We start from the raw sequence: 27,120 nt of genomic DNA, 5'->3' as shown, positions 1-27,120 counted from the left end.
CTTAATGCAGTGAAATTGTTTCATTTTCACTCCCCGCAGTTTCTAGCAACTCCGAACCTGAATGCTTGAAACCACAGTACACAAAATAGTACTGAAATATCTTGCTGCTTGTTTATCACCAAATATCAGTGATCAAAATCATTGCTTTCTGAACATAAACACACCAAACTGATCCTATATATAAACTTCGTTTTAAATATGCTGTAGGTCAAATATGGCAGAATATAGCATTAATGGTAAGACTCTTGGCAGTGTGGAGGATCTGAGGGATCTTGGGGTCCGAATCCATAGGACACTCAAAGCTGCTATGCAGGGTTGACTCTGTGGTTAAGAAGGCGTACGGTGTATTGGCCTTCATCAATCGTAGGATTGAGTTTAAGAGCCGAGAGGTAATGTTGCAGCTATATAGGGCCCTGGTCAGACCCCACTTGGAGTACTGTGCTCAGTTCTGGTCACCTCACTATAGAAAGGGTGCAGAGGAGATTTACAAGGATGTTGCCTGGATTGGGGAACTTGCCTAATGAGAATAGGTTGAGTGAACTCGGTTTTTTTTCCTTGGAGCGACAGAGGATGAGGTTTGACCTGATAGAGGTGTTCAAGATGATGAGGTATGGTTAATACAAAACATTCAGATCATACACGTCGTCAAAACTCAATCTAAAACACCGGTGTAACCATAATCAATCAGAAATAAGCTCTACAGTTGTCTAGGGGTTAATACTGAGTCCAACGGAAATATAAAGAGTCACTCAGAAGTTTGCCGGCTTTTCCTTTTGGGAACCGCTGGGATTTTCACGTTGTAGAGAGAGAGAGAGAGAGAGGACTTAGAAAAGATACACACTTGCCCGTCGTCTTGGCAGAGCAAATCCTTGGAACCAGGGGAGCAGACTTCCCCGTTGTTATTTAAAAGCAGTCTTTCGTTGGTTTTAGCCACAGATTCAAATTCGGAATCTAACGCACGTGGCTTCCTTCAAAATGGCGTCCCGCTCCCACAGGAATCGATCTCGTGTCTCCTGGGTGCGTCTGAGGGTCCTCCCCTCAGACCCGCCTTTATACTTCTTCACGGGATCGCAGGTGTCAATCAAGTTGCAGGTATTGCGATCTCTCTCTCAACCAGCCCACTTTGCCCGAGGGCTTTTCACGTGGTCTCCATGAGACAATAGTCAAAGTCACCTTTATTCTGCTTCTTGGGAGAACGTGGTCTTCCGCACGTCTCTCTCTCTTGGTGCGAGGAGATGTCAGGGGTAAGTTTTTTTACGCAGAGAATGGTGAGTGCGTGGAATGGGCTGCCGGTGGAGGAGGAAACAATAGGGTCTTTTAAGAGACTCCTGGGTGGCTACATGTATCTTAGAAAAATAGAAGGCTATGGGTAAAGTTCTAAGGTAGGGACATGTTTGGCACAGCTTTGTGGGCCGAAGGGGCCTGTATTGTGCTGTATGTTTTCTATGTCTCTGTGTCTAATGGCCACACAACTGACACCAGTTAGAAACCATTTGTTAACCATCTTCTGTTCCAATTAAGTGGCATAGTGTCCCAAATAAACAAATGGAATCCAGCTTTTTTGTTCTTTAAGAGTTGTCCTAAATAAGCGGCTGCACTAATTAACAGATGGCCCAATTAACCAGAAACCGCTGTACTTCATTATCTGGAAAGTTTATTTTGTGCGTTTGAGGTCATGAAAGGTGAACTAGAGTACACTTTGGCATAACACAACCTTAAAGTAACTCAAATAATAATTTGCATTTAACTTCTGACATTTTGAGATTATGGCTCGGCTGTACATTGTGTATGCATGATTATGCTCTGCTTCGTGATTTCTTAAACCTTAGATTTGAAAGATTTTACTGCAAATAAATGTCCACATTGCAGATTCGTGTCCAGGTTGTTGTTATGCGAGCTTTATAAAGCACTTTTATTTTATCAGCACAAGATATGGAAAACATGAGTGAGGATGATGGCTGGGAATTTGTAAACCTTGGTGATCAGCAAAGTTTTGGAATAAAAACTGCAGGGCTGGAGGAGAAAGCGACAGCTTGTCAGATGTTGGTAAGGACTAATTTAGCTATCACATTAACACAGTTCTTGATAAGCTATTCTTGTTATTTCAAACCAAACTGTTCTGGTTATGTATGGTATATAATTATAAATGTGCTTTCAAGAACAATTCAGAGGCTGGATATCCTGTAACATGCAGCTATCCTAGGCCCTCTCCAAAAGTATCCAAGGTACATCTGGAACATCAACTTGCCCGGATGAGTGCAGCTCCAGCAAAACTCAAAAATTCAACACCATTTTAAATATTTCTGTTGGTGCCAGTGCAAAGTGGCCACCATTTGCAGGAGCCCTGCTGGTTGTCATTTTGAGCACCTTCGGCACCCAAGCTCTGCTGCTAGGAGGGGCAAGGGGTAGTATGCAAGGGAGTATCACTCCCTGCAGGTTTTTCTCCAAACTGCACACCATCCTGGTCTTGCAGTATGTTGTTGTTGATACATGACCACCTTCCCTTTGGGTGTATGTCACCAGAAGCTCTATATTGTTCAAGATTGCTCACCATCACCTTGTCAAGACAGTTAGGGATGTATATTTAAACACAGGCCTTTCCACCAACATGTCCCGAAAATGTTGCATATTCCTGGATTTGTTAAGCCAGGCATTGAAGGGAATATACAATTCATGTTAAAATAACCCCAGGTTCTTTATTTTAAAATTATATTTTGGCTTCATAATACTAGCACTATTATAGACTGTACAGAATAATTTAGTAATTCTGTTAAGGAAGATTTAAAGAGGACAATACAAACTTCTATAGTATGGTTTCTGCCATATTATTGAGTGAATACATTGGATGGTATAATTCCAACAATAACTATCTTGACATACTCAAGATGTCTAATTTTAGACATGTAATGATTTTTTTTTAAAACCTTACTGCAGCTGTATGGTGAGCACTTCTGTCACCCAGCTGGATAGTGTTGTATCTTGCAGCAGTGACTCATGAGATCAGTTTTGCTGTTGCTGGATTTGCTCTTCCAACAGTAATCTGAGTCACTTGCAATTCCCACCCAGAAACTGAAACAGGTGTATATGCTTTGTAGTGGTTGTTCCAGAGATTAACCACTGGTAACCTGCAATATATGTCCCTAGGTCTGCTATGCAAAAGAGTTAAAGGAAGGATTTGCTGAATACACCGAACAAGTGGTGAAACTGATGGTACCGCTCCTTAAATTTTACTTTCACGATGATATCCTTTCGTTCAATGTGATCTTCTATGTAATTTTTGAAAAATATTCTGCATTATGGACACTTGAATTAAGTGAGGGGGAAGGTCCTTGTTTCTGCTTAATGTAATTTGATAAAGTACGAGGTATAACTAGGATATTTTGTGTGAGAATGTTGTGTTAAGTGTTTTTGGATGGTTCAGTCACTTCATGTAAGTTAGCAAAATGTCGCATTTGCAAAGGTACAGTGAAAAACTGTTTTGCATGCTATCTGTACAGTTCATTTCAACGCTGTCCATTGAGGTAGTACAAGTAAAAAGTAATGATGCAAAATTAAACAAAGTCGTGTAGAATTGGGAAATCTGAAAATAAGTACTAAAGGTACTTTGTGTATTTTCTATGAACGCTTAATATCTTTAACATCTTGTATCGGTGCTTTCTTCAGTAACATTTTGATCTATAATGCAAATGTGAAAATAGTAAGTCACTTTTTTTTAAAAAAAATCAAGCTTTCAGAAAACTTATTTTGCAGTCATTGATTCGAAGTGGAAAATTTGCATTTTGGAATCATTTTAGCAGTGGATTCCATTCAGGATCTTGCAGACTGCTGAGTAACTGGCACATCATCTGACTCAGCACAGAAATAACCACGTCCTATCAGTGCAAGTGAAGAATGCTGAATGGAGCTAGTTGAAGTCTATTCCAAACAGTGATATAGTGACTCCCATCACATTGAAGAGGTTACAAATTGTTGAAGTTTTATTCACAAAGATTGGTTTGGCTAGGATTCTTATAAAATGTATTAGCTGGAGGGGAAAAAGACGTAATTGGTTTAAATAAAATTGAGAGGCTTGATGCAGGGTTTCAACCTGAATCACCGACGGTTCCTTTCCCCACATGATTGTCGAGTTCATAAAGAAAATTAGGATTAGTTATAAGATTTGGTATGTATACTAGCTGCCTTTTGTGGCTTTATAGTTCCACCACTGTGTGAGGGGAAAACAGCTGTACAGTTTGTTTCAGGAGCTTTTATTTGCATCAGGGGCTGGTTCTGGGCACTGCACTGTACGGGTGACATGAAAGCTTTGGAGAGGATTCAGCAGTTGACCAAAGTAGTTCCGGGGAGGAACCACGTTAGTTTTGTCGATGGATGAGAGAAACTGGCTGTTTTCACAACAGATGATTGCAGATAATTGAGTATTTAAAATCCAAGTGTTGGGCAGGCTAGCACGTTACTCCTTGAGTATAGGTGTCTGAGGTAAGATCTTAGAAGGTGGTATAAAATTGTGAAGGTTGAAGATGGGGTGAATGCACATAGTCTTTCTCCTAAGGAAAGGAAATTAAAAACTGGAGGGCAAAGGTTTAAGGTGAGAGGGGCAAGTTGTACAGGTGACCTGAGGACAACTTCACACAGAGGAAGTGGTTGAGGCAGGTACTTTAAGAACATTCGAAAGGCACTCAGATAGGAAAATGGTTAGGAAAGGTTGGGACCTGCTTAGATATGCATTTTATTTATCATGCTGTTACTTTGACTGTGCCTCATTGATAGTGTTGAGGCAGTATATTTGTAGAAGGAGCTAGACAAACAGGGCATGGAGAGAACGTAATAGGCGAAGAGATGAGTGTTGAGTCTGGATGGCTACAGAGAATAGTGGGATAAGATTCAAATGTAGCTTTTAAAGGGATCCAGACAGCTATCTAGAAGGAAATAACTTGGATACAGAACAGAGTACAGGTGGTTAGATTGCTGTTGCAAAGAGCAGGGGTGAACTTGGCTGAACAGTCTCCTTTCAAGCTGTCAATGTTCTTTCAAAGTACTGCTCAGTCATCCTTAACGGTGAGACGTGTTCGAGTTGCTGCTGCGGAATCGATGCCTCTGCTGCTGGAATGCGCCCGGGTGCAAGGGCCCGAGTACGTGACGCAAATGTGGCATTTTATGTGCGACTCTCTCATCAAAGGAATTGGGACGGAGCCAGATTCTGACGTCCTTTCTGAAATTATGCATTCTTTCGCAAAGGTAATCTTTTATTCCAACTGCGTACAAGAACTTTCACAGTGCTAAATGGTTCCTATTTTAATAGAATTTGCTGATGCTGCTAGACTGTGGCTGCATTAGTTGTGCAAACAGGGTGGACACAGTTCCCACTGAGTCCATGCTGATCACCAGCTGTCTGTTTATCTAATCCTGCGCTAATCTCACTTATTTATTCTCCCCACATTCTCGCCAACTCCAGATTTTACCACTCGCCTACACATTCAAGGCAATTTAGTGACCAATTAGCCTACCAAACTGGGAGGGAACCCAAGCTCCCGGGGGAACCTTCATGGAGAAAGCTCCACATGCACAGCACTCAAGGCCAAGGTTGTTGAACCTGAGTCTCGGATGCTGTGAGGCAGTGGCTCTGTTAACTGTGCCTCTGTGCTGTCTGATTCTGGTGCGTTTGAGTCTCTCCACAAAAGGCAGTGTTTCAAATGAGACTGAGCTGAATACTTGATGAAGGTCTGGGTCTGAAGTGTTAACTCTCCATAGATGCTGCCTAACCTCCTTGAGTTCCCCCAGCATTTTGTGTGTGTTACTCTAGATCAGAGTGATTTCTATATTGCCTGTGGTAGCTTAGTGTATGTAAAATATGATGTAATTCCTACTCAACAGCAGCAACCACTTTTCTAAATTGTTTCATTGTCTCTGACACTCCTTGGTTATCCTGAAAGGTGCGAAAGAAATTCTGATCTTTTTGAATTTGCTGTTACGACCCTACATGAGACACTTCATTCTGAAATGGGCAAAACAACAATAGTTGTTTTGGCACAAAACTTAATCCCTGCATTTAATCAGGGTGGAGTTACTTCCTTTGCAATTTCTTGCTTGCTTGCCTGCCTTCAAAAATGAGTAGAGATCAGGGCAAGTCGTGTCTTCTCCAAGTTGCCATACACGTTCCTGAAATACCAGGTTTTTATGCTGAAGTTGCTGGGGTTTTTTTGTTTGTTTAAACAAATGCCCGTTCCACATATTTAATTGTTTTTGTTACGAATCCGCTGGTCTGTTCAATATTAGAAAAGCTTGAGGAATTCGGGCTGGCATTTCTCGATCCAGATAATCCTCAGCCATGGTAAAAGGATTCTAGGTATATTATTTAACTGCCAGATGAATTGCTGAAAATGCATCCCAGGGACTAGTGCAGTGAGGTGCATCGGTCACAGGCCTGGAGTGGGTAAAACGCAATAAAGAGTCAACCTGTCGTGACGTCAGGCTTCTTTAGACATGGCAAGAACGTGACTGAAACTACTTAGTTAAAGCTGAAGTGAGTTTAATGACCCTGAAGCATTTCCTCCATCGTCTGTTCAAAATGTTTACTCGTCGTTGGAATATCCCACACAGGGTCACCTATCCTCGTGTGTGTTAATATATTGTGCTTTCCATCCCAAATCTGACTACAGTACTTGAGTCTTTATTGATCTGCCCCTTGCATTTTTCTCTCCTTTGCTCTTTAGTGCATAGAGTTGATGGGTGAAGGCTGCTTAAACAAGGAGCACCTTGAGGAGCTGGGCAACATTATGAAAGGGAAATTAGAGGAGCACTTCAAAAATCAAGAATTGAGACAAGGTATAAATGTGTTGCATCTTTAGTAAACTTCAAGGCAATCTCCTGTTACAGTTGTACTTCACGGTTTCCTGATAATCATAGTCACCTCTCTTGTTTGCTATTTTATCTTTCTGTGCGCATATATTAAAATGTAGCTTTGTGTTGAAGTGTAATTGGGTGTTTTTTTAAACCCATAGCAAAGAGACAAGATGAAGACTATGATGAACAAGTGGAAGAAAACTTACAAGACGAAGTAATATGGTGTTTCTTTATTGTGGTGTAGTTGTCATAAATTTGTGTAAAGGCAATTATTGAAGGTTTATATTGAATGAGTTCAGACTATTTTAAATTTGTGTATTATGCATTTGTCTGGTTACAGGATGATAGCGATGTTTACATTTTGACTAAAATTTCGGACATCTTGCACTCGATGTTCAGCTGCTACAAAGAGAAAATGTTGCCGTGGTTTGAACAGATTCTCCCTCTAATAGTCAATCTAATTGTAAGTTTAAAACAAAATATTCAGGACTGGTTTTGGTTTGCTCAGTGTTTTCATTCTGATGAGTGCTTTTCCTCCCTGCAGTGTCCACACAGGCCATGGGCAGACAAGCAGTGGGGCTTGTGCATCTTTGATGATGTCATTGAGCATTGCAGTCCTACGTCCTTTAAATATGCAGAGTATTTCCTGCGGCCCATGTTGCAGTACGTCTGTGATAACAGCCCTGAGGTCAGACAGGCAGCAGCCTATGGAATTGGAGTTATGGCTCAGTTTGGTGGAGAGAATTACAGGCCATTCTGTACTGGTAAGTTCAACAGATTGTTTTCTTTCTGCAGTTGAACAGAGACTGAGTGTTGTTGAGGTGAAATACAAGCTCTTTTTAACTGTGCTGCCACGCTCTACAGTATGTAACGTATTTTAAGTCCAGTAACCTGTAGCAACTTGGCACTGATGTATGAGCCAGGGTCTTAATTTATGAACACATAGATTGTTAATTCACATCAGTTCTTTACCAGTACACTATCAAATTTTACCTCTGGGAAAGGGTCAGAGACTTGATCACTGAAGTGTAGCAGCCTGCTTCAGTGCCTATGGTGTTATAAATGAACAGTAGACTTAGCTGGTTCATTAAATGTGATAATTTTCTCTGAAAGTCAGTCAAAGATTTGCAGCATGGATACATGCACCTTCAGGCCAACTAGTCCATGCCAACAACGATGTGCACCTATTTAGATAGATAGATCCTTTATTGACACTAAGGAAATTAGTGTCACAGCATTACATGTGCAGATATACAAATATTAGAGATTATTTAGTTCCCATTTCCCACATCTGACTACAAAAAATAGATTCTGATTATTGAGAGCTGTATTCCATAAATATATGTATTTAAGCTAATTTGTTATTGATATATATTTGTAACCTTACCCAATTTTTTTCTTAATATAAATATCTCCAGGGTAATGGAAAAGGAGCATATAAGTAGCATTGTAATTACAAATTTTAAGCAAACATTCAACATTGCAACTAAGAAGTCTTAAGATGTGTGGTGCCATTATATGGCAAAACCTTTTGAACACTGCCATCAAATTTGATCTGCTTTCATCCTGAACCCATTCCCCACGAAGTTAAGTGAATAAAGATGTTTTGCCACAAGAATGAATGGATTAAACAGTTTTCCTACCAAGATTCTACTTTCTTGATTCAAGTGACTGACTACTGTAACCTGACTGAATATTGCTAGGAACAATTTTATTGAAGGTTAGATGGCACTGCCTAGATCACCAGTTTTAATTAATCAAAGCTTGTCTACGGGGAAATCTGTAGCCACAATAGAATTATTGTGAATAGGTGTGGCATAAAGCTGGAATTTCCTATCACTGGTTTACTCTGCATTTGTTGCTAAACAAGAGCTTCTTGTTTCGTGCTCTCTAGTTCTGCAGAGTTTGGAGCTATTGAAGTTTTCAAGGTGGTGTTGGGATTTTAAAAAGATGCAACTATTAAATTTTTCTTGACTACTGATTGAGAACGTTTTCAGGTATCATTAAGTCTACTCGCCACATGGAGGGTTGGGGGTTTCTGTTGAATGCACTCCAAGTGAGCAAATGAACTTGGTACAGGTCTGGCAATTGAAGTTCAGGCTATGAACCACACCCCTGCTAACTGCATACACATGTGGGCATTGCTCAGAATGCTGCAGGCAGTTTGAAGATGCATGGGTTGGGTGTGTGACAGTCCCAGCTGTTAGCTGGTCATCTGGGTGTACTGGTTTATTATTGTCATGTGCACTGAGATGTAGTGAAAGATGCTTGCCGTTCAAATAGACACTGCCTGAAAGAACTAAGGCAAGGTAGTAAAAAGAGGATGCACAGTATACTGTCAAAGTTACAGATAAATAAAGTGTAAAGCCACAAAAAGGTAAATTGGGAGATCACTGCGCCTGTGTCACGATGGACAAGGTCTTAAGAGTAGCCATTAAAACATTTGCCTGCCATTGGGACTAATATATATTAATTTCTCTCTCCTCCACAGAGGCGATCCCACTCCTGGTTGGAGTTATCCAGATGGAAGAATCTAAAACCAAAGAGAACATTAACGCAACTGAAAACTGTATATCTGCTGTAGGGAAGGTCATGAAGTGTCGACCAGAATGTGTAAATGTCAATGAGATTTTACCTCACTGGCTCTCGTGGCTGCCACTGCATGAGGACAAAGAGGAGGCAGTGCACACTTTCAATTACCTGTGCGACCTTATCGAAAGGCAAGTGCTCCATCTCATCGTAATGCTAATTCCAAGTAGTATGGAAAGGTGAAGGAAGGTACTGGGACAAGAGTTGGAGCTTCTCAGCAAGGAACAGATCCTCCAGCCTGTCATCAAACTCACACCTGCACCTATCAATCTCAGTTTTTCTGCTTGTATGTCTATCAACTTCCCTCTGCATCAATTTTCCCCATGTCTATCAACTTCCCTCTGCATCAATTTTCCCCTGCAACCTACCTGTGCTAGCTTGAGTGACCTATCAACCAGGACATGCTGGGCGGTAATTAATTTATTGTCATGTGAATCAGTCTATTGCCATGTACTGAGGTACAGTGAGGAAAAACTTGCATACTGTTCCTTCAGATCGTTTTGTTACAACGGCTCATGAGGTAGTACAAGGTTAAAAACAAGAGTACAGAGATTTATAGTTACAGGGAAGTGCGGTGCAGAGTGATAATAGATAGCAAGACAAGGTACAATGGGAAAACTTCTCATTTTCATTCCATCCATACAGATCACTTCATTAAATCAGTACATGGAAGTAGCACAAAAGGAATAACAATACAGGATAGTGTTACAGAGAGTGCAGGCAGGCAAAGTGAAAGGGCATTGAGCTAGATTGAGATCAACAGCATCTTAACCATATAAGTGTCTATTCGTGGTCTTTAACAGTAGGATAGAAGTTGTTCTTGAGCCTGGTGTGTATTTTCAAGCTTTTGTAACTCTGCCCATTGGAAGGAAGAAGAGAGAATGTCTAAGGTAGATGGGGTTTTGATTCTGCTGAAGTGTTGACAGGGTCTGTGGCGGGGAGGATTATTGATTTTTGCGGTCACAGGCAGAGTGGTGGCCACGGCAAGCCATGATGCGTCCAGAGAAGATTCTGTATCTGCAAAAATCGATGGAGGTTGTCAGAAGTGAAGACTGCACTCTTGTTGTTTTCCTTGTGATATCTCGATGTACTGTTGTTATGAACTGATCTGTATGGACAGTATGTAAAGTATGATTTTCCTCACTACAGTATGTCTGCTGTGACATAGACCTATTTACCTGCTGGAATGCTGAACTGGGGGCACTGGTGTGCTTTCTTGGCCAGAGTGTTTCCATCGTTGGATCAGGGCAGGGTATTGGTGATGAAACCTGGAGTAACAAGGGGAAATCCGTGTAGTTTGTAAAGGGAACACAGGAATTAGACTTGGATCACCAGAGGTGTGAGGTAGTGGTTTTAATTGTTGTGTGATGGAGCAGCCCCAGGAATAAGGTAACGGTAAAACTGCATGTGTGGCGTGATGACTACCATTCGTGTCACTGCATCAGAGTTCCAAACTTTAAGCTCTAGTCAGGACTAGAGCCCTGAAGTCTAGGCTGATACTCCAGTGCATTGCTAAGTGAATAATACTCTGGGACAGCTGCCATCTTTTGTATGATACATTAAACTCTGCTCTTGGGTGCATGTTGGATTCCATGGCTTTATTTGGAAAGCCATCGGCTTACTTGGTCTTTTTGTTTTCATAAGTTTGCTGCACACAATTTAAGGTCACATTCCCATGTTAGTCATGACTGGAACTGACACAGAACTTAGAGGAGGGGGAGGGGAGCGTCCAGTCTCGTGGGAAATGCTCTTGTTATCCTGTCCTTTCCCAGGTTCTATTAGTTTATTCACAAGATGCATGCTTTGCTATTGAGAAGTTGATGGTGAGCCACTTCCTTGGACCACTGCAGTTTCATGAGATTAAAGTATTCCTGCATTTCATTGTGGCTTTTGATACAGCCGAGTTACTAGCCATTGCAAATCGTTTGTACAGATCATTTCATTACAACAAAGAACAGTTGTATTGCTGAAAAAGTTCAATAGGTCGGGGCATCATCTGTGAAATCCCATACCCCACCTTCCTTACAATTTAAAACCTGCTTTCCCTTTCACAGATTTGCTAGTGGGTTTTTGATGGAAATGTTAGCTTTGGCTTTCTACCACTGCTGCCTGATCTGCTGAGTGTTTCCAGAGCTTTCTGTTTTTGTTTCAGATTTCCAGCATCTGCAATTGTTTTAGGTTCCTTGTGTGTAGTTAAAATGTCAATTACACTGGTGAGTCTGGAAACCAGACTCAAAGGAAAGTTCTGTAAGAACATTGGTGGGTTTTTTATCACAATCCACTCTCTTTGTGGCTACCAGTTAGTAAGCAAGTTTCTTTATAATTGGCCAATAACCATAGCACTTTCTGGTTTGCCTAGGGACTGTATGAGTGACAAGGATAATTGTTTAACTCCTGCTGTGTACTTTGTTACCTTAATACTGTATTTTCATGAATAAACCTGTAGATGGTGCTGCAGATCTGTGGAGACTGTATAAATTACTTTCCTGTCCTTAGCAAGCATGGCACTGAAGTTGGGGGTATGCCATCGACCGACCATTAAGCAAGGGGTCTGTGGACTCCAAGCTGGGACCCCTTGCATTAAACAATCCATCATTGGGGTAGAATTAATCAACAAAGTTATAAGTATGCATCTCTATATTGCTTTTGACAAAGTAAATAATAACTAGCTCACTTGGCTGTTCTATTAGTCTTAAGTTGTGGTTTCATGTTGCACTCCAAAGGCTTGATCTTGGTTGGCATTTCCAGTCCAGTATTTTGTGCCGTATTAAATATAGTTTTATCTATACTAATGTAGAAATACAAAGTACAGTGCAGGAACAGACCCTTTGCCCACACATGGTCCATCTCCCTCCATTCCCTTCCTGTTCATGTGTCTGTTTAAATGCCTTTAAATATTACTATTTTATCTGCTTACTCTGACAGTGCATTCCAGACATCTTCCACGGTGTTTTTTTAAAAGAGTCTCTAATCTAAACTTCGTTCTCACTGTAAATCTGTGCCGTCTACCTTGGTTGTGCTTCTTATAACTTTATCAGGATGCTCAGGAAAAACAATCCAAGTTTGTTTCAAATCTCTGTATAGCTAATGCACTCCAGTCCAGGCAGTGTCCTGATGAACCTCTTTAAAGCCTCCACATGCTTCTTTTAGTGTGGTGACCAGAACTAACCAAAATAGTTTTATATACTGTTGGAAGAAAAAGTGGAAGTGTACTTGAGACCCAGTCAGCAGACTTGTGTGTACAAGTACTGATGGCGCTGGCCAACTAAATCACTAGAACAAAATCATGTTAGTTTTTGCTGCGTAATTTGGCTATTTCCGATTTCATATTGCCTACATGTCAAACAGTACTTGAATGTCTGTAAGGAGCTTTAGGATGTGCTGAAAGGTGTACAGAAACACAAATCTATCTTTAATAAAATACCCAAACAAAATTTGGCACTAGGCAATACAAGGAGATATTGGGAACAAGTGATAAAAATCAGGTTAAGAAAATGGTGAATATATGAGGTGGTGAAGGTAATTTGATAGGAATTTCTAAGGTTTGGGCCCAGGAAGCTAAATGTCATCGAGGGAAATAGAGGGATGTTCAAGAAACCAGAAACGGAGGGACATGGAGATGTTGGGGATATAAAATTCAAGATTGTTTAATGTCATTTCCTGTACACGTGTTTAAAGGAAACAAAATAATTGTTACTCCAAATCCAATGTAGCATTAAAGGAATATAACAGATAGGAACACATTAATACAAAAATGCAATAAATATAAATCTGTATATTTTTATGTCCATAAAGTGACGCTAGGTTGTACATAAGATGATTGACAGTAAACAACAAAGTAGTGGTAGATATAATGGGCAGATCAGCCTAACTGCTTGGGGAAGGTAACTGTTTTTGAGTCTGGTCCTGGCATTCTCGGGACAAACAGTCCATGAGCAGGGTGGGTGGGATCCTTCATGTTGTTACAGTCCTTTTCCCGGCACCTTACTGTATGTACAATATATCGTTTTGCTGCCTGGCTTTGACTACCTGTTGTTGAGCCACGTCTGCTGCAGTGCAGCTTGTCGGGATGCTCGCCGCTGCTCATCTGCAGAATGAATTGAGTATGGATGTGCAAAGTCCAGCTCTCTTCAGCCTCAAAGTACAGGCATTGAACTTCCTTGACTGTATAAGATGTGCTCTGGGACCATGAAAGTGTATGTTGTGCACTCCCAGGAGTTTGAACCTGCTTTCCACTGCTTTGCCACTGATGTAAAGAAGTGTGTGAGTGGTGAGAGTTCTGAAGTTGATAACCATCTCCTTTGTCGTGTTGGCATTAAGGAAGAGGTTATTTGCCTGGCACCGACTCTCGAGCTCTTCTACCTCTTTGTAGGCCATTTCATCATCGTTGCTGATGAGCCCCACCAATGCCACGTCACCAACGAACTTGACGATGTGATTATTCGAGTGTTTGGCCATGAAGCTATGTGTGAGCGGAGTGTGCACAAAAGGCCCAGCACACAACCTTGGGGGTCAGCGTTATTGAGGATGAGGGGTAGGAGGAGCAGTTGTGCAACCTGACTGTCTGGTTTTGGGTATGGAGACAACTTGAAGAGTGAAAGTTCCAAGTGTCTTTGAAGCAACAGCAAGGTTAAAATTGGTTATTTCACCGAATAGCTTGGTAAATTCTGCTGTTTTTGAATTCAGAAACATTCAAGAAATTGAAGTATATCAATCCATTGATTTCACAAGTAAAGTTGTTGTTTTCTATTTTCGTCCACAGTAACAATCCAATTGTGCTTGGCCCCAATAATTCCAGCCTTCCTAGAGTGTTTGCTATCATTGCAGAAGGTCTTGCTAATGAAGCAATAAAGAATGAAGATGCCTGTAGCAAAAGATTGGCCAATGTAATCCGACAGGTACAGGTAAGTATTGTCAGTCCAAATCAGGGATGGGGTTGGATGGGGGTGAAAGCAGGGTGTGAGAGGTTATTACCTGAGGTAATTTGGTTATGACTGCACGAATCTCACTTCTGTGAGTGAGAAGGATGTCAGTGACCAGAGCTCAAATCTAAGTAGATACTGCAATGCAGTACTGAGAGAGTGCTATATCGTCAGTGATGCAGCATTTCAGAAGAGATGTTCAAATGAAATTCTACAGTCAGGTGAACATAAGAACCTGCAGTAATGAGCAAGGATTTTCTTTCATCTCTTAATCATTTTTAACAAAAGTGACAATTCTCCAAAAGTACTCATTGCTAGTACAGGCTGTCCCGGGTTATGAATGCTCATCTTACAGCCATCTGTATATATAAACAAACCACAGGTATAGATATGTTCATTACTATCAGCATTTGAACTAGCTTTCTCTCTACTGTTAATTACTATTAAGGTGTGGTTACTATATTGAGTGTATTTTTGTGAACAAAATTGTCCATTGGACATCTGTAAAAATGCATCCTGTTTCTTACCTGGGAGCAGCCTGTAATGTGATCAGACATAGTTTAAAAGGGGGCATGATGTGCCATGTCTGTCTTTGGAAACGGTTGGTATAATTTCTCCGGTCCGTATTGGATCAGCTTGCTGCTGTGTATCAGTTGTGCAATATTCAATATTTGGATGTTGGTTGGGAAGTGTGTCATGTGCAAGGTAACCCAAATGGCCATGATGCTGGTAAATTTTTCTTCATCTGTACTGCATGGTTTAATAAACAGCATGCGGTGCACTGTGTATTCAGAGAACAGTTCCTGCACAGTGAGAGGGTAACTGCCCTGACAGTGTGGTGCACCTGCTGAAGAGCCCGTGTTTTTTTTTCTTTCCAGGGTTCAGGGACTCTGTGGACCGAGTGCATCGGATCGCTCAACGAAACACAGCAGGCAGCAATACACAATCTGTTGAACACTGCTTGAATGGCCTTAAATACTCCTAACATGCAAAAATCATTCATGATTTGTCCTTTTTCTCCCTCTTCTGTGAGAGAACTGTTGTGTGGGTCACTTATGCAGACCGCAGTGAGTAGCAGGAAGCTCTGATTCAGCACACATTGTGTATTAAGACTGCTGCAAATTACAGAGGAATATCTTCATGTCCCACCCTTACAGCACTGATAGTTATTTTTCTACTTTTACCACAAGAACATGGCACAATTGTGGTCAATTTGAACAAAAACTCTCTCATATCAACCATTACTATTTTGAAACGAGTTGCTGTAGTATTGGTGTGCATTAAACTGGCAAGATATTTCTATCCATCTAGTATTGTACTAAATAGTGTGGCGATTGATTTCCCGCCCCCACCCTTCTCCCAACCAAGGTAAGCAATATACTCTCCTGCCTTTTAAAACTGCGGCATGCAAGATCTCTCATCTCTGCTATTGTTTTTTGATGATCCTGCCCTCTTTGTTTGCAGTCCTGCAAACGATTCTGAAATGTGAAGTCCTTCACTTTGTCCAGCGGTACCTCAGTCCAATAAACGATGATGGAGTGTGAATCCAATTGCTGTGCACCTTTATTAATGTGAACATGGTTTTCATTCAACACCCTGTGGTCAGTGAGGAGACAGATCTCATCAATGATATCCTTCAATTATTGCAGGGTAATCTACAGGCAAAATTGGCATCCATATCCCGCTTTAATTATGCAGCTTCATTGTTGCAGTAATACAAGTAAAATTAAATTGCCTGGTGTTGCTGATTTTGCATTAAAGGTGCAGAACTTGTATCTGAACCAGTGCTCCAAATGACTATCATTCACATATTGCAGAATCGATCGCACTGTGTGAAATAGCGTTCCCAAACTGTGAAGCAGTGGCATTTGCCTTCTTTTAGTATGAAAAGTTTTGATGCGACGCCCAAACTTTAGAGCAAGGATTGCATGGCTATAGCCTCCAACTGCTAAACTACAGATAATGGCGCTGTGTTTGGTGCTTAAGTATAAAGCAAGTTTTAATTTTTAACACTTAGATGAATGACATGTTAGCAAAAGCTGGCTGACTTAATTTCCCTAACAAATAATTTCATACATACCTAAGTTTAGCAAAGAAATCAGAGTAATCTTTGAAACAAGCTGATGGCTTGATGAGTAATGGCAGACAACTAACAGCTGCCTTGGCAGTATTATGACTATTTATAGTTCCCCAAGATAATTTCATTCGATTTCCCCTTACTGCTAAACATTGGATTTTACTAACTTCTGTAGAAAGCAGTTCTTCTCGTTGTAATTGTAATTTCCAAATAAATACAATACAAAACCCATTTTGTTCCAGTAGTTAGTTTTCTTGTTTGTTAAACAGATGTGTGTTTTGGATGTTAAAATGGGAAAAATGAACTTGAAAGGAAAAGTGAAGAGAAAAAGGACTTTGTATTCTGCAATGATATCCTTTGTAAAAATTAGATTGTCTAATTCCAAAATAATTTTTATTTACTTCCATCTTTTTTTCCTCTATTTATCATCCTGAACATCTTCTTGCAGCCTTGTACACCTTTTTATGCCACATGATGTACCTCACTCTATGAAACTAAAACTGCTGCTGCAACCAACTCTGCCAGGATTGTTGAAGTTGAAATGACATAAAACGGTACAGGCCCTTCAGCCCACAATCTGAATACTGCAAGATCAATCTAATCATTGAACTCCGTCTCCCAACTAATCAAGGCTAACACACCGTACACCTTAACAACCATATCAACTTGCACTGCAACTTTGAGGGACTGTGGATGTGAACCCCAAGGACCCTCTGTTCCTCCACACTGTAAGGAATCCTGCCATTAACCTACCAAACTGAATCACTTCACACTTCTCCATATTGATCTCCATCTGCCACTGCTCAGCCCAGCTCTGCATCCCATCAATGTGTTGTTGTAACCTACACCATCAAACTTCATGTCATCTGCAAGTTTACTAACCCACAGTTCCACTTCCTCATCCAAGTTATTTACAAAATGCCAGGTCCCAGAAAAGATGCGTGCATTCAGTGATGTCAATGCAAAAGACGTTACATGCGTGACCACCCTGTGCCTTCTGTGGACAAGCCAATTCTGAATCCAGGCAGCAAAACTTTCATGGACACCATGCCTCCTGGCTTTCTTAATACACCTACTATGGAGAACCTTCTCAACTCTGTTGAGGGGCAATTCATTTGATTGTGAGAAATATTTCACTATTGTAATTATGTGTGGTATTGAGCCCTAGTTCTGTTCATGCAATCAGTGTGGAATGGAACAAGATGCTTGTCTTAGTTACCCATTCCTCTATAATGTCCTGATAATCCAACAAACATATATTTCTGAATTAAGGATATGGTGAATCCTGTTGATCTACAAGCTGGTAATGTCGCTGAAATATCATATTTCCAAGATGGCGGCGTGACGCAGCTTGCAGCGGCCACTCCGGAACTGATTATCTGTTATTTGTGAAGTGGGGTGCTGTGCGCAATCATAATCGATTGAAAACAGACGTGGAAGCACAGAGGAACATTGGTAAATCTCCAGGAAGACCTTCGTTGCTGCTGTGAGGTCCGGGACTCTGCTAGGAAGAACAGGCCCCCAGTCCTCGGGGTCGCATTGCCGATGGCCGTTCGCGGGGCCGTCTTAATACGCTCGGCAGAGGATGGTGCTCGGAGAAGCTGTGCTGGATGGGATGGTCGTCGGCTCGGAGGTTCGACGGACTCGGGTCGCTTTCGGTGTGTGCTGCGTCTGCGAGGCTGGTTTTGACGGAGCTTCCATTGTGTGCTGCGTCTGTGAGGCTGAGTCGGGCGGCGCCTTGGAAGTCCATAGCGGGGGTATCCCCTTCTGCCACCGGTGTGGGATGGCGAGTCTGTCAGGACCCTGAGGACTTGTGGAAACTGTGGTGATTTCTTTTGAACTTACAGTTCTTTAACATCTTGGACTATTTTTACTGTGCCCATAGTCTTTTTTATCAGTTATACTATTGTTTGCACTGTTGTAACTATATGTTGTAATTATGTGGTTTTGTGCAGGTCTTGTAGCTTTAGTTTTTGGTCTTGTTTTTGTCTGGTGGATTTGGAGCTCCTTTCTGGGGAACGCGCTAGACGGCAGCACGATATTAATACGCAGCAGCCTCTCCGGACTCTGGATTGGGGATTGCCAAACGTTACGTGGATTTTCTGGTGTAGTCTGTTTTGTCATATGCTTTTGTGATATCATTCTGGAGGAACGTTGTCTCATTTTTTAACTGCATTGCATTTGTGGTTTCTAAATGACAATAAACTGAATCTGAATCTGGAGTTACCCCAGTTTTGAGTTCAAGAATTTAACTCTGCTGGAGAAATTGATTGGAAGAATTTGTACCATTGGTTAATTGGGCCAACTCTTAAAGAACACAAAAACTCATCAAAGATGGTTGAGATTCCCTTTGTTTATTTGGGACACTATACCATTTAGTTTGCAGAGGAAACTGGCCAAACATAGTTAAATAGTGTCAGTTGCATGTTTGTTTTCAAAAAGCAATGATTTTGGGTACCGATAGTGAGAAATAAGCAGTGAGACAATTCAGAACTGAACTGTTGTGCTCACTTCATTCAGGCCTGGAGATGCCAGAAAAGGCCAGTTATAGAGAGTCCATGTCAACAATCACCAGTTTACAGCAATCCTACATAAATCCCTCTATTCCCATCAATATCCACCACCACCCCCTCCTCCAATCCAGGTTCTACCACTCACCTGCACACTAGGTGTAATTCACAGTCACCATTTACTTAACCAACCGGGCCCACACTTCCTTTGGGTGTGGGACAGCGTCCAGATTACCAGAGCAACTGAGGGAAACCTATGCGGTAGTAAGGAGACCATGCAAACTGCACACAACCAGAGGGTTCAATTAGCTGTACCGCTGAGCTGCCTCATGCAGTCTATTCACATTTCTGTTTTATTTAAACACTGTTCCCGTGAAGAATCCTGGAACGTAAACGTATTACTTTTTCATAAAAGTAATTTCTGGAGTTTTTAAAGAGAGACAACTTGTCCCACTTCAATACAATCTGTTATAGACACCAATAAAATATCTTTTGAATTTGATCTTTGCATGTTATCTGAAAACCTAGAAATTTAATAAAAGCTTAAGTGATATGATGTATGTAATCTTGGATGATCTTCATACCACTTGCCCTGATGAAGGTTCCTGACTCAGACACGAGACAGTTAATGCTAAGTCCCCATATTCTCCCGGCTTCAAACACTGGAGACCAAATTAAAAAATTGTTCTGAATATTTCTGCCCAGAGTTATTCCTGCTAAATTTAGGAACTAGTTGCAGTATGGCCAAGGCAATATGAAAAATTAAGAGACTTTCCTGGGACAGCAGGCACTGGAATTTTGCAACTTTAACCTTGAACCATGCCCGCTTTTATGAGTGGGCTCTGATCTGAGCTACTTGAATCTTACCTAGTGTAAAAGATCACAAAACATTGAATGTGGCAAGCATGTGCACTCAGTGGCCACTTTATTAGGTACACCCTGTTCATGCAAGTATCTAATCAGCCAATCATGAAGGCAATTCAGTGTATAAATGAATGCAGACATGGTCAAGAGGTTTCTCAGTTTAACTTGAATGAATGTTGGTGCCAGCTGGTGTGATTTGAGTATCCTTAGAAACTGCTGATTTTTGGGGGGGGAAATTTCATGCACAACAGTCTCTAGAATTTACAGAGAATGATGCAAAAAGTAAAACCTATCCAGTGTGGGATCTGGTGATATTTTTTTTCGATCCCCGTGTTCTTTTAGGAGTCAACCAATTCGCAGTTGTTAATTTAAAGTTTAAACAATGGAACGGATGCAGAGCATATGAAACTAAAGAAAAGATTTGAGTCAAAGACAAAGACAAGAATCAGATGTTGATTTTTGCAGAGCCTGACTTTTTTTTAGTTAAAAGGCACTGTTGTACTGCTTTTCCACCAGTAGGTGGAGACAAACGCCACATAATAAAATAAGAGTTTAAAAAAAATACAAATTGTGTTAGTAAAGACCACAATTTTAGTCTTGTTAAAACATTTAATAAAAAACAACCTACTCCAACACCAGTGAGCAGCAGTTCTGTGGGTGAAAGCTCTTTGTTGCTGAGGGAGGTCAGAGGAGAATGGCCAGACTGGCTTGAGCTAACAGGAGGGCCGCAGTACATGTTACAACAATGGTTTGCAGAAGAGAATCTCTGAACACACAACACGTCGAACCTTGAACTGGGTGGGTTATTGCTGCAGAAGACAACACCTGTTCCATTCTTGTACCTAATAAAATGGTCACTGAATGTACTTGTCAAACCAGCATTTAAAATTTCTTGTACTTAGAACATAGAACAGTACAGTGTAGGAACAGGCCTTTTGGCCCATGATGTGTCAAACTAACTAAGCCATTGGCATGTAATTGCTTCTTCCTGCACAATTTGTATTTTTCCATTTCCTCCAAATTCACGCCTAACTAAAAGCTTCTTAAACACTTACATCTACCTACTGCACCTTCTTGGAGCAGCAGGGGTGTTGGGACTGCCCTTTACCTTGAATACATCCCTTCTACTATTTGACATGACCCTAGGGGGAAAAGGTCATGACCATCTTTGCATGCTTGCATTATTTTTTTTTTAAAACCTCTAATTGGATCTCCTTCCAGCTTCCACCACTCCAGAGAAGCTGACCTAAGTTTGGTCAACCTCTTCTGCACCCTCTCCATTGTCTCAACATCCTTCCTATAATGGGGTGACCACAGTTGGATGCAATACTCCAGATGCAGCCTCACCCAAGTTTCAGAATCCACTCTTGTACCAATTAGTCTTCCCATAAACCTCTTAAAATTAGGACTTGGGGAAAGAACTTCTACTTTAAGTTTGGATGAGAACATTCCGAGCATTCTGTTTCATCAAAAGACCTGCAATGAGGTTGCACTTGAAAAATACTATTACCTCATATAAGTGAGCGTAGCTGGCTTTTTGAGGTGAAGTTGCTTAGCTTGCGCAGTTGTTGGATTATTTTTTATTTTACGACCAGCTTGATCATAAAAGATGACATAGTTTTAGTTCTGCTTTTCCGATGTTGTTGCCAATTGGCCAGGGTTACCGTAGCCAGGATTATTTTTGTTCTGTAAAGCTTGGACCGGAGATGAATACTTGAGGACATGCTCTCCTGGGTTAGAAGTGTCTGCCACGGTCCAGCCATTTGTCCAGCACAAATTTGCCTTTGGAGAATTCACAAATGACTCCCCCAGAAATAAAATCCAGTTGTGGGGAAAGAAGTCTGAACTTTTGGGGAAAAGTTAAATGCACAACTGTGAAACAAATGGTCTTTCTTTTCCAATTCATATTTCTTAACGCATGCACTGTAGGTGTTTTATTAGCGGTAGGTTCATTTTGTGCTCTTATTTGATATGCATTTAAAGGTGGTGTTCTCCAAACTGAAGGTTAAGTGGAGACACGAGCTACGACCTTCCCTTACCTCCACTCTCACCACACAAAGTAATGGAGGTTATTTGACCCTATTGCAGGCATGCTAGCTTAAAAATACAGCCCAGCCTTATCCCAGAAACCAGCATAAAGCACTCAACTAAGTATTTATTTTTGAAAACAGTGGGAGTGTTGTTTCCTTCTGGGAATGGGTTTCAGGAAGAAAAGCTAAACGGATTTGTTAATGTGGAGTGTTGTGAAGTACAGTGAATTGCTCTGTTCAGTCCCATGCAAAGCCCAACAATCCCAATTGAAATTAATGCTCCCAGGTTACTGAACTTTGTGGAAGGGAAGAGGTCCACTCTGTCCAATATCCAGCAACTGTGATTTTAATCTTCAATAAAAGTAAATTTGTCCTCATTCTCTGTTTTAGACTGACAAGGTTCTTTTTACATCAGCCCTGCCTCACAGGATTCTGTAAACTAAAAGAACAAATTCCTTCTGACAATGTGTAAGATTGGGTTATTTGAGAACATAAGGAGGGATGGAAGTATAGACTGCAATACCCAACATGCTCTTTATCTTGTGGTTTTAATAGTGTACATTATTTTCTGTTAATGAAGTCCATTTATAGCGGCTCAATTTTCCCTGTCATGACTGCAATACTGTTCAAAGATGGTCCACAGGATACATTCTGTAGCCTTGGAGAAAAAATAGATACCATGTGGAAATAAATCTGACTTGTTTCAAAAGCTGGTAAAAGCTTTCTTTCCCTGATAAGCCAACCATATTTTCCCAATTTCAGTTTTCTCCAAGTTTTTTCTTCTGCTTGGATATGTCCAGATATAAGACTCAGATTTATTATCACTTACACAATGTGAAATGTTTTGTGACAGCAGTATGGTGCAGAGATGAGTATCTATTAAAATAAACCTGCAAAAAAAAACCGGTGATGTTGAACCATTCAGAAATCTGATTGTAGTGGTGAAGAAGCTGTTACTGAATCATTAAGAGTGGGTCTTCAGGCTGCTGTATCTCCTCTTTGATGGTAGTAATGAGAAGAGGGCATGTCCTGGATGGTGAGGCTCTTTAATGACAAAAGCCTCCTTCTTGAGGCATCACCTTTTGAAAATGGCCTCGTGGGGAGGGTTGTGCCTCTGGGGAAGAAAGCTGAGTCTACAGCTCTCTCCAGCCTCTTGTGATCCCACATGTTGGAGCCTCCATACCCAGCAGTGAAGTAATCGATCAGCACGCTGTCACATTATCACCACACATTGATAATGTATATCTATTGCAAGGAAAAGCTTTCCACCCACTCCCACTTGTGAACTGGGGAGATGGGGGGGGGGCTTTGCAAATGAATTTTAAATAAGGGTGGGGGTTATTACTCAACAAGTACCTTTTGCTACCACTGACCAGAAGGAGAGGTAATCTGCCTGGAGGAACTCGGTGAGTTGAGGTCCTGCAGCAGATTGTTATGCCAGATTGCAGCATCTGCAGTGTCTTGCATCTCCAACAACAGGAGAGAGCTGAGCAAATTTTTTTGTGAAAGAGGTAAGTTTTTAAGGAGTATATTACAGATGTGGAGAGGTTTGGAGGTTCATTCGGGTCGCTGAAGCCAGGCAATGGAAGACTATCGACAGTGGAATTGGTTTAGTAATGTCATGTACAAAGATACAGTAAAAAAAAGCTTGCATACTGTTCATACAGATCAACTCATTACTCAAAGCATTGGGATAGAACAAAATAAAACAATGATGCAGAAGAAAGTAACAGCTACAGAGAAAATGGAGGTACACATGAGGTGCAAGATTATGTCAGATTGTGAGTGTCATGTCCTGCTGAAGGGTCTTGGCCCAAAACGTTGACTGTACACTTCTATAGATGCTGCCTGCTCTGCGGAGTTCCTCCAGCATTTTGTGTGTATTGTGAAATCAAGAGTCTATCTTGTACTAGGGATCAATTCAATGGTCTAATAACATTGAAAATGAATAATGGGACCAGGGAAAAATAGGCAGGATTCAGGTTAAATTATGAAGGAATGTAAAATTAAGAAGCCATCACAGTGGGGACAATAGTACTGCAATTCATACAATATTGTAATTCATACGTACAAAGCTATGAAGACTGAAAATTAGAAATTGGCATGGAAAAATAACAGGTTTGTTTGCAATAATTGGCACAAAGCATTAGTAATATGAGGTAAAGGTATCAGGAGTGCAAAACAGTATGGTTGGATTTGGCAACACCAGGATTGACAAAGCTGTGTGACAGTGTGGGCTGACAGGAAGAAGCAGAGAGATGTGTGGGGATATAGATAGATTCAGTGAAGGTGTGAGGATAAGGCAGATGGGATGTAGTCTGGATAAATGTGAGGTCATTCACTTTGGAGGTAAACACAAAAAAGCAGGGTTTCCGATGGGAGATCGGAAGTTTAGAAGGATCTGAAACTTTTGCATGAATTACTGAAAGTCAACACAGTTGTGAAATGAATTGGAAAGCAAAAAGATCTGAGACCAAGGGTATCAATGCCTTATTGCAATAATATTGGGTACTGTTGTGAGCGCCCCAGTATTGTGTGCAAGTCTGATCTTCCCACTTAGGGTGATAGAGCAATTAATGTTCACCAGATAGATGCAGGAATATTTACCGTAACCAGTTTCAAAGCAAAGAATTCATACCATAAAAATCAGAGGTATGAAATTGTCTATCCCTTAGGAGTGTGTATACCTTGTAGATGGAGGTGGGTATTTTTTTTGCATATCAAGGGATAAGGTTGGTGCAGGAAAGCTACTGATAAAACTCAGATCTTCCTGAAAATGGGACCAGAAGGAGGGGCCAAATAGCTTTTTCTTGCATACCTGCTTGTACAGATCTCATCACTTGAGATGCCCTTTGCAGCCACTTTGAACTTAACCTCACAGCAACTGAATATTTGGTAATTAATTTTGCTGCTTATAAGCAATTGCTTGCTTTAAACGAAGACTTTCTGTTACGCTAACAAGATGTTGATTTATAATACAGGTAATACATAATTTTGTGTTTTTTTGTAAAAATGACTAGTGATCCAACCTGCAGTTGACAATAGAAGATGTGACCCCAAGGCTGATTCAGTTTCAGGCAGTTGTCGAGGATGGACTCGAGGTGAAGGCTGTGGTCTCCCCAGTATCTGACTAGAAGAAATTTCTCTTTATTCAGCATAAGCAGTCTAATAAATTGAAGATGGTGGGAAGGGTTAAAGACCATAAATGTAGCAGCAGAATTAGGCTATTCTACCCATCAAGTATGCTCTACCATTCCATCATGGCTGATCATCCTTCTCAACCCCATTTTTCCTGCCTTCTCCCCATAATCCATACTAATCAAGAACCTATCAACCTCCACTTCAAGTATAGCCAATGACTTGGCCTCGACAGAAGTCTGTGGCAATTTATTCCACAGATTCACCACCCTCTAGCTAAAGAAATTCCTCTACTATGAGGCTGTGCACTCTATTCTTGAACTCATCCACTATCAGAAGCATCCACTCTATCTAGGCTTGAGAACCATTCCAGAATCTAGTGACTCTTGAAAGATCATTACTAATGCCTCCATGATCTCTTCAGCTACCTTGTTCAGAATCCCGGGATGTAGTCCATCTGGTGCAGATGACTTATCTACCTTCAGATCTTTCAGCTTCCCAAGCACCTTCTCTTTACTAATAGCAGCTATGCTCACTTCCGCCCCCTGACTCTCAATTTTCTGGCATACTGCTAGTGTCTTCCACAGTGAAGACTAATACAAAATACTTAGTTCACCTGCCATTTCTTTATCTCCCATCACTACCTCTCCAACATTATTTTCCAGCAGTCCAATATCCACACTTGCCTCTCTTTTACTCTTTAACTAAACAACTTGGAATCCTCTTATTGGCTAGCGAGCTTACATATTTCTTTTTTTTCCTCTGGCTTTTTAGTTGGTTTTTTAAATCGTCCTAATTCTCTAATTTCCCCACTAATTTTAGCTACTATATGCCTTCTCTTTTGCTTTTATGCTGTCTCTGATTTCCCTTGTTCACCCACAGTCACTTCATCCTCCCTTTGTAATATGTCTTCATTTTTGGATGTATCTCTCCTGCACCTTCCGAATTGCCCTCAGGAACTCCAGCCACTGTTGTTCTGCCGTCAGCTTTCATAACGGTGGTGGTTGTTCCTCCTCTCTGTGCCGCATGGCACATCAGGTGGCAACTTTGCCTTTTCTTTAACATTTGTGTACACCTTTCAAGACAGAGTTGTTAGCTCAATGCTCAAGCCAGCATGGATGTAACGTGTGCATGGAGCCGGCTGGATTCTTTCTTTTTTCTTTTTCAATATTTTTATTAGTTTCTACATAGAACAATACAGAGTACAAGAAAGTGTATGTAAAAGGTCAAGAAAGATTTTTTTAAAACTACCAATTACATTATATCTGTTCATAATAACTATCTCATTACCCCATATTCATGAAAGTTAATCAATAGTTATATTGAAATATACCAATTGATTACAAAAAAAAAGAATCTAACTCCTTCCAAGACCGAAGCTGTTCTTTAAGGAGAAAAGAAGGTAAAATACCTTCTCATATAGTAAAAATTAATAATAGCCAACATCTGAGTTTAAACAACGAATTGAAGGTTTTGAAAATAATTCAGAAAAGGTCCCCACAATGTTTGAAAGCCTTGACGAGATTCAGAAATTGAACGACAAATCTTCTCTATATCTAAATATGACATAATATGACATATCATCACATAACCATTGAGCATGAGGAGGAGGAAGAACATCTTTCCATTTAAACAAAAGCGTCCTCGCTATAAGAGAGCTAAAGGCTGAAGTATGTAAATCAGATGCTATTAGCCTAATATCTCGTCCTGCAACAATACCGAATAGGGTTGTCTGAGGGTTAGGCTAAAATTGACTTTTAAAAAGTTTGAATAACTTCCTTCCAATAATTTTCAAGACTCAGACAAGTCCAAAACATATAAATTAATTAAGCTTCTCCATTATTACATCTGTCACAGTAGGGAGATATATCCAAATATAAACGAGATAGCTTATCCTTATTCATATGAGCTCTATGCGCCACCTTAAATTGTATGAGGGAATGACGAGCACATAGCAATGAAGTATTAACCAGTTTAAAATTTTCATTCCAAGTTTCCTCAGACACTGATGTCTGTAAATCTTGTTCCCAGAGATTCTTAATTTTGCCTAAAGGAACATTCTCGACTCCAGTAACATACCATAAATATTAGCTATTGAACCATTATGAAAAGGTATCAAGCTAAAAATTACGTCCAGTAAGTTCTTATCT

General features: G+C 40.7%; 1 protein-coding gene across 2 annotated transcripts in view; it reads left to right on the top strand.

The window, feature by feature from the left end:
• The window catches only part of kpnb3 (karyopherin (importin) beta 3), a 66,398-nt gene extending 49,739 nt beyond the window's left edge, over positions 1–16,659 (top strand). For both annotated transcript variants that reach the window (XM_073028422.1, XM_073028431.1), the window contains 10 exons: positions 1,925–2,046; positions 3,145–3,241; positions 5,063–5,235; positions 6,711–6,822; positions 6,999–7,054; positions 7,181–7,303; positions 7,385–7,604; positions 9,332–9,560; positions 14,192–14,333; positions 15,230–16,659. In XM_073028422.1, the coding sequence (XP_072884523.1) occupies positions 1,925–2,046; positions 3,145–3,241; positions 5,063–5,235; positions 6,711–6,822; positions 6,999–7,054; positions 7,181–7,303; positions 7,385–7,604; positions 9,332–9,560; positions 14,192–14,333; positions 15,230–15,316 (1,361 nt within the window). In that variant the 3' untranslated portion in view covers positions 15,317–16,659. The remainder of the gene's footprint in view (positions 1–1,924; positions 2,047–3,144; positions 3,242–5,062; positions 5,236–6,710; positions 6,823–6,998; positions 7,055–7,180; positions 7,304–7,384; positions 7,605–9,331; positions 9,561–14,191; positions 14,334–15,229) is intronic.
• Positions 16,660–27,120: the final 10,461 nt, after the last annotated feature.

The sequence above is a fragment of the Hemitrygon akajei genome, chromosome 2 (genome assembly GCF_048418815.1).
Source record: "Hemitrygon akajei chromosome 2, sHemAka1.3, whole genome shotgun sequence".
Classification (NCBI taxonomy): domain Eukaryota; kingdom Metazoa; phylum Chordata; class Chondrichthyes; order Myliobatiformes; family Dasyatidae; genus Hemitrygon; species Hemitrygon akajei.
The sequence above is the reverse complement of the archived record's forward strand: the minus strand, read 5'-3'. Positions and strand labels throughout refer to the sequence as shown.